This window comes from Oncorhynchus keta, unplaced genomic scaffold (assembly GCF_023373465.1).
Source record: "Oncorhynchus keta strain PuntledgeMale-10-30-2019 unplaced genomic scaffold, Oket_V2 Un_scaffold_29839_pilon_pilon, whole genome shotgun sequence".
Lineage (NCBI taxonomy): Eukaryota > Metazoa > Chordata > Actinopteri > Salmoniformes > Salmonidae > Oncorhynchus > Oncorhynchus keta.
Genome location: NW_026290908.1, coordinates 821,026 through 829,377, shown reverse-complemented (window position 1 = coordinate 829,377; position 8,352 = coordinate 821,026). Strand labels below are relative to the sequence as shown.

The window sequence follows — 8,352 nt, the reverse complement described above, 5'->3', positions numbered from 1 at the left end:
CCTCAAAACTGCCAGACAGTGGACACACAACACCTCTCTCCATCTGCCCCTTATACACACACACACACACACACACACACACACACACACACACACACACACACACACACACACACACACACACACACACACACACACACACACAAACCACAAACACACACACAAACCACAAACACACACAAACCACAAACACACACACAAACCACAAACACAAACCACCACAAAAACACACACACACACAAACCACACACATGAACCACACACACACATGAACCACACAGACAAAGCACAAACACACACAGGAACCACACACACGAACCACAAAAACCACAAACACACACACAAACCACAAACGAACCACACATTCACACACACACGAACAACACACACACACACGAACGGTGGTATAAATGATTTATTCACAAGACTGAAAAAGGGTAACATAATCATCATGTTTCCATGTGGAGGTCCATCTGAGCCTATAGATATTACATTACAGTACTAACAGTCCTGCAACCGTGAAGCATGGGGGTGGCAGCATCATGTTCTGGTGCTGCTTTGCTGCAGGAGGGACTGGTGCACTTCACAAAATTGATGGCATCATGAGGCGGGAAAATTATGTGGATAAATTGAAGCAACATCTCAAGACATCAGTCAGGAAGTTAAAGCTTGGTCGGAAATGGGTCTTCCAAATGGACAATGACCCCAAGCATACTTCCAAAAGTTGTGGCAAAATGTCTTAAGGACAACAAAGTCAAGGTATTGGAGTGGCCATCACAAAGCCCTGACCTCAATCCCATAGAACATTTTTGGGCAGAACTGAAAAAGCCTGTGCGAGCAAGGAGGCCTACAAACCTGACTCAGTTACACCAGCTCTGTCAGGAGGAAGGGCCAAAATTCACCCAACTTATTGGGGGAAGCTTGTGGAAGGCTACCCAAAACGTTTGACCCAAGTTAAACAATTTAAAGGCAATGCTACCAAATACTAATTGAGTACATGTAAACTTCTGACCCGCTGGGAATGTGATGAAAGAAATAAAAGCTGAAAGAAATAATTCTCTACTATTATTCTGACATTTCACATTCTTAAAATAAAGTGGTGATCCTAACTGACCTAAGACAGGGAACTTTTACTGGGATTAAATGTCAGGAATTGTGAAAAACAGAGTTTTAATGTATTTGGCTAAGGTGTATGTAAACTTCCGACTTCAACTGTTAATGTGGTGTGTCAGATGTGAAGAGTAGCAGTGCGGAGCGTGCTGTCTGTATCGTACAGAGCCCCACTCTGCTTCTGGACAGACTTCCTCTTCTTCCCAGGGCTCTTCCTGTTAGAGAAATAACAACAGTCAAAACAACAGCAACAGTCAAAAAAACAATAACAACAACATTCAAAACAACAACACCAAAAACAGCAACAGCAACAGTCAAAACAACACCAACAAGAGTCAAAACAACAACAACACAAACAACAGTCAAAACAACACCAACAAGAGTCAAAACAACAACAACACAAACAACAGTCAAAACAACACCAACAAGAGTCAAAACAACAACAACACAAACAACAGTCAAAACAACACCAACAAGAGTCAAAACAACAACAACACAAACAACAGTCAAAACAACACCAACAAGAGTCAAAACAACAACAACACAAACAACAGTCAAAACAACACCAACAAGAGTCAAAACAACAACAACACAAACAACAGTCAAAACAACACCAACAAGAGTCAAAACAACAACAACACAAACAACAGTCAAAACAACACCAACAAGAGTCAAAACAACAACAACACAAACAACAGTCAAAACAACACCAACAAGAGTCAAACAACAACAACACAAACAGTCAAAACAACAACAAGAACAACAAAACTGTCAAAACAACAACAGTCAAAGTCAACAACAAGAACAACAGTCAAAACAACAACTAAAGTCAATAACAACAACAGTCAAAACAACAACAACAGTCAAAACAACAACATCAACAACAGCAACATTAAAATCAGTCAAAACAACAACAACAGGCAGTGCAGAGTCTAAACAAATGAGAGAGTTGTGTCACGAAGCAGGATGGTCAACTTTGATGAGCAATCTAAACAGTCTGTATGTGTGTGTGTAAGTGTGTGTGCGTGTACTGACCTTGTGACACACAGCACCACCAGGGTGATAATGGTGATCTGCAGCGCTCCGATGACGGAGGCGATGAGAACATAGCGGATCTTTCCAGATCCTGGAACCACAAACAGAACGTTGTAGTCCTTCTGCTCACACTGGGGCCCGCTGAACCCTGCATGACAGCTACAGGAGGGCGGGCCTAGGTTGTCAGGGTATTGACAGTCTCCATGGAGACAGTAGTTCCTGTAGCGGGAAGGACAGGGGATGTACAGGTCCCTCGGCCCCTTCCCTGAGAAAAGAGCACTGATATTTCACATGTATAGCTTGTCTTTATTTATAAAACATTGCTTTTCTACATTTTGTGGTTCTAATGGAACTTGTGTGTGTGTGTGTGTGTGTGTGTGTGTGTGTATGTGTTGCACACGTGTGTGTATGTGTGTGTGTGTTTGTGTACCGTGGCAGTGGCCCAGGTGTGTGACCTCGATCCTCTCCTGTCTCTGACACGAAGCCTCCTTTACCTGACAGGGGTTGTCATAGGAACGGCCATCTGAAGCACACACAGGGTTGAAACTGATGTGGGAACAGTCGATGTTACACACACACCTAGGGAGAGATGAGACTCAGTACTGTGTGTGTGTGTGTGTGTGTGTATTCATGTTCTTCCTGTATTAATGCACACAGGGTAATTGCTAAGTTCCTACATATTTAATGCTGTCTCATATCCACATTGTGCATTACTGAAATTCTACACCATTCTCTCTCCTCTCCTACCCCTACCTCTCCATCCTTTGTCTCCCTCTCTCCCTTCCTGCCTCCCACTTTTTTCCTTCCTTCCCTCCTTCCTCTCCCCCTCTGTCCCTCTTCTCCCTCTTCCCCCTCCATCTCCTCCCTCCCTCTTCTCATCCCTCTCTCACCATACATCTTCTGCGTCTTCGTCACACTCCGATCCAAACTGACACATCTCACAGGACGAGTCCCTCTGTACCACACCAGCCTCTCCAGAACTCTCTAACAGAGAGAGATAGAGATGTTGTGTGTGTGGTAATCTGTGTGTGGTCACGTGTGTAAATGCATGTAGATAATGACTCAAACCTGGGAGAGAAACACCTTCACCACCATCACCTGATCCTGAACCAGCGTCTGTAAGAGAACATGATATATTTAGATTCAGGTCACATTCCACAGCAAGACATTCTAGTGGAACAGACCCCAAACTAGTGGTACCTGTAGGACAAGGACCCAGAGATGCAGTGTGTATCTCCGTCTGAAGCTGACAGGCTTCCCGTCTCAGAAAACACTCATTCTGATACCTGTGATTGTTGGAACCACACACCGGGGAATAATCTGCACTACACTGCAGAGAGAGAGAGAGAGAGAGAGAGAGAGAGAGAGAGAGAGAGAGAGAGAGAGAGAGAGAGAGAGAGAGAGAGAGAGAGAGAGAGAGAGAGAGAGAGAGAGAGAGAGAGAGAGAGAGAGAGAGAGAGAGAGAGAGAGAGAGAGAGAGAGAGAGAGAGAGAGAGAGAGAGGAGAGAGAGGAGAGAGAGAGGGGGAGAGAGAGAGGGAGAGAGAGAGAGAGAGAGGGAGAGAGAGAGAGAGAGAGAGAGAGAGAGAGAGAGAGAGAGGAGAGAGAGAGAGAGAGAGAGAGAGAGAGAGAGAGAGGGGGGAGGGGGAAGAGAGAGAGAGAGGGAGAGAGGGGAGAGAGAGAGAGAGAGAGAGAGAGAGAGAGAGAGAGAGAGAGAGAGAGAGAGAGAGAGAGAGAGAGAGAGAGAGAGAGGGGGGGAGGGGGAGAGAGAGAGATAGAGAGAGGGGGGAGAGAGAGAGAGAGAAGAGAGAGAGAGAGAGACAGAGAGGGGAGAGATAGAGAGAGGGGGGAGAGAGAGAGAGAGAGACAGAGACACAGAGAGACAGCTTTCATTGATATGTTAAACTGAAATGTATTGATATATATCTTCAGCAACCACAATAGTGTTTCATATCTGCTTCTTTATGGCATACATTCATGGAGATGTACTGATGTTGCTTATTTTACAAATTGTACAAATTGGTATGAACACTGTGTGTGTGTTTGTGGGTATTAAATAGGAGCAATGTGACTGGTGTTGCAACACAGAGAGGCTTTGTCCACTCAGAGTAAAAATACAAGATGACAGAGATGCCTCAAAGCAAAGAGAGAGAGAAAATAGGGAAGAAGAGACAGAGAGAAAGAAAGAGAAACACACAGAGAGAGAGAGAGAGAGAAAGATAGATGCTTACCTTAAAGTCACAGACGCAGGTCATGGTCTCTGCTATCTTTCGACACTCCCCATCATACTGACAGGAGTCTGTGTCACACTGGAAGTCCCTCTCCTCTGAATCTACACAGAGAGAGATAGAAGGAGGATCAACCATAGATCCACAATGGCTCTCTGAGGACCCACCATGGATCCAACATGTCTTCCAGTGGCCTTGTTCACGCTCCACTGGAGCCCAGGGCTGTGGTAACTGCTGCCCGTGTGTGTCTAGCCTACGGTGTGTCCTCTGTAAAACAGATGGTGGGGCCAGAACAGCAGCACCATTACTGGGGTATTTTTACTTCCTGTTCATTTCTGTCTCTCTCCTCTAAAGAACGGGGGAGCGAGGAGGAGGAGGAGAGGAACAGAGGAGAGTAGGAACGACCACATTTTGTGAAGGACACACAGGGCTGGAAGAGGAGGAGGAAGAGGACAAGGCAACAAAACTGGTTTCTTTGAAGTTATCTGCAGCTGTTGACATTCAACAACTTTCCCGTAGTCCTTCAGCCCATCCTAGCTGTCAATCTGATGTAGGGTCCACACTGGGATCAAGCTGTGTTGCTGCTTATTTCCATCCTGTCGTCCTGAGTCCAGCTGAGGAGAGGTTTCTGCAGTCTATCTCCTACTCGTTTATATCTATTCAACCTTTAAACTAGGAAGCTCCAGAGTTATAAACAATTGTTTTTCAACAGAGAGCTCAACATGTGGATTAGGGTGTGTGTCTGTTAGCCTACTTGTTACCAGATGGGGTTGACAGATCACACCCACCCACTTCTCAGTCAGACAGATCACACCCACCCACTCCTCAGTCAGACAGATCACACCCACCCACTCCTCAGTCAGACAGATCACACCCACCCACTCCTCAGTCAGACAGATCACACCCACCCACTCCTCAGTCAGACAGATCACACCCACCCACTCCTCAGTCAGACAGATCACACCCACCCACTCCTCAGTCAGACAGATCACACCCACCCACTCCTCAGTCAGACAGATCACACCCACCCACTCCTCAGTCAGACAGATCACACCCACCCACTCCTCAGTCAGACAGATCACACCCACCCACTCCTCAGTCAGACAGATCACACCCACCCACTCCTCAGTCAGACAGATCACACCAACCCACTCCTCAGTCAGACAGATCACACCCACCCACTCCTCAGTCAGACAGATCACACCCACCCACTCCTCAGTCAGACAGATCACACCCACCCACTCCTCAGTCAGACAGATCACACCCACCCACTCCTCAGTCAGACAGATCACACCCACCCACTCCTCAGTCAGACAGATCACACCCACCCACTCCTCAGTCAGACAGATCACACCCACCCACTCCTCAGTCAGACAGATCACACCCACCCACTCCTCAGTCAGACAGATCACACCCACCCACTCCTCAGTCAGACAGATCACACCCACCCACTCCTCAGTCAGACAGATCACACCCACCCACTCCTCAGTCAGACAGATCACACCCACAGATCCACCCACTCCTCAGTCAGACAGATCACACCCACCCACTCCTCAGTCAGACAGATCACACCCACCCACTCTCAGTCAGACAGATCACACCCACCCACTCCTCAGTCAGACAGATCACACCCACCCACTCCTCAGTCAGACAGATCACACCCACCCACTCCTCAGTCAGACAGATCACACCCACCCACTCCTCAGTCAGACAGATCACACCCACCCACTCCTCAGTCAGACAGATCACACCCACCCACTCCTCAGTCAGACAGATCACACCCACCCACTCCTCAGTCAGACAGATCACACCCACCCACTCCTCAGTCAGACAGATCACACCCACCCACTCCTCAGTCAGACAGATCACACCCACCCACTCCTCAGTCAGACAGATCACACCCACCCACTCCTCAGTCAGACAGATCACACCCACCCACTCCTCAGTCAGACAGATCACACCCACCCACTCCTCAGTCAGACAGATCACACCCACCCACTCCTCAGTCAGACAGATCACACCCACCCACTCCTCAGTCAGACAGATCACACCCACCCACTCCTCAGTCAGACAGATCACACCCACCCACTCCTCAGTCAGACAGATCACACCCACCCACTCCTCAGTCAGACAGATCACACCCACCCACTCCTCAGTCAGACAGATCACACCCACCCACTCCTCAGTCAGACAGATCACACCCACCCACTCCTCAGTCAGACAGATCACACCCACCCACTCCTCAGTCAGACAGATCACACCCACCCACTCCTCAGTCAGACAGATCACACCCACCCACTCCTCAGTCAGACAGATCACACCCACCCACTCTCAGTCAGACAGATCACACCCACCCACTCCTCAGTCAGACAGATCACACCCACCCACTCCTCAGTCAGACAGATCACACCCACCCACTCCTCAGTCAGACAGATCACACCCACCCACTCCTCAGTCAGACAGATCACACCCACCCACTCCTCAGTCAGACAGATCACACCCACCCACTCCTCAGTCAGACAGATCACACCCACCCACTCCTCAGTCAGACAGATCACACCCACCCACTCCTCAGTCAGACAGATCACACCCACCCACTCCTCAGTCAGACAGATCACACCCACCCACTCCTCAGTCAGACAGATCACACCCACCCACTCCTCAGTCAGACAGATCACACCCACCCACTCCTCAGTCAGACAGATCACACCCACCCTCACAGACAGATCCTCAGTCAGACAGATCACACCCACCCACTCCTCAGTCAGACAGATCACACCCACCCACTCCTCAGTCAGACAGATCACACCCACCCACTCCTCAGTCAGACAGATCACACCCACCCACTCCTCAGTCAGACAGATCACACCCACCCACTCCTCAGTCAGACAGATCACACCCACCCACTCCTCAGTCAGACAGATCACACCCACCCACTCCTCAGTCAGACAGATCACACCCACCCACTCCTCAGTCAGACAGATCACACCCACAGACAGATCACTCCTCAGTCAGACAGATCACACCCACCCACTCCTCAGTCAGACAGATCACACCCACCCACTCCTCAGTCAGACAGATCACACCCACCCACTCCTCAGTCAGACAGATCACACCCACCCACTCCTCAGTCAGACAGATCACACCCACCCACTCCTCAGTCAGACAGATCACACCCACCCACTCCTCAGTCAGACAGATCACACCCACCCACTCCTCAGTCAGACAGATCACACCCACCCACTCCTCAGTCAGACAGATCACACCCACCCACTCCTCAGTCAGACAGATCACACCCACCCACTCCTCAGTCAGACAGATCACACCCACCCACTCCTCAGTCAGACAGATCACACCCACCCACTCCTCAGTCAGACAGATCACACCCACCCACTCCTCAGTCAGACAGATCACACCCACCCACTCCTCAGTCAGACAGATCAGATCAGATCACACCCACCCACTCCTCAGTCAGACAGATCACACCCACCCACTCCTCAGTCAGACAGATCACACCCACCCACTCCTCAGTCAGACAGATCACACCCACCCACTCCTCAGTCAGACAGATCACACCCACCCACTCCTCAGTCAGACAGATCACACCCACCCACTCCTCAGTCAGACAGATCACACCCACCCACTCCTCAGTCAGACAGATCACACCCACCCACTCCTCAGTCAGACAGATCACACCCACCCACTCCTCAGTCAGACAGATCACACCCACCCACTCCTCAGTCAGACAGATCACACCCACCCACTCCTCAGTCAGACAGATCACACCCACCCACTCCTCAGTCAGACAGATCACACCCACCCACTCCTCAGTCAGACAGATCACACCCACCCACTCCTCAGTCAGACAGATCACACCAACCCACTCCTCAGTCAGACAGATCACACCCACCCACTCCTCAGTCAGACAGATCACACCCACCCACTCCTCAGTCAGACAGATCACACCCACCCACTCCTCAG

At 49.5% G+C, this 8,352-nt stretch overlaps 1 protein-coding gene across 2 annotated transcripts in view; it reads right to left on the bottom strand.

Annotated features, from left to right (window-relative positions):
• Window positions 1–400: 400 nt before the first annotated feature.
• tmeff2b (transmembrane protein with EGF-like and two follistatin-like domains 2b) overlaps window positions 401–8,352 on the bottom strand; it is a 168,293-nt gene continuing 160,341 nt past the window's right edge. For both annotated transcript variants that reach the window (XM_052515600.1, XM_052515599.1), the window contains exons 3-9: window positions 4,375–4,475; window positions 3,346–3,475; window positions 3,214–3,261; window positions 3,036–3,129; window positions 2,576–2,724; window positions 2,146–2,410; window positions 401–1,325 (exon numbers count right to left, since the gene is read on the bottom strand). In XM_052515600.1, coding sequence (XP_052371560.1) covers window positions 1,229–1,325; window positions 2,146–2,410; window positions 2,576–2,724; window positions 3,036–3,129; window positions 3,214–3,261; window positions 3,346–3,475; window positions 4,375–4,475 — 884 coding nt within the window. In that variant the 3' untranslated portion in view covers window positions 401–1,228. The remainder of the gene's footprint in view (window positions 1,326–2,145; window positions 2,411–2,575; window positions 2,725–3,035; window positions 3,130–3,213; window positions 3,262–3,345; window positions 3,476–4,374; window positions 4,476–8,352) is intronic.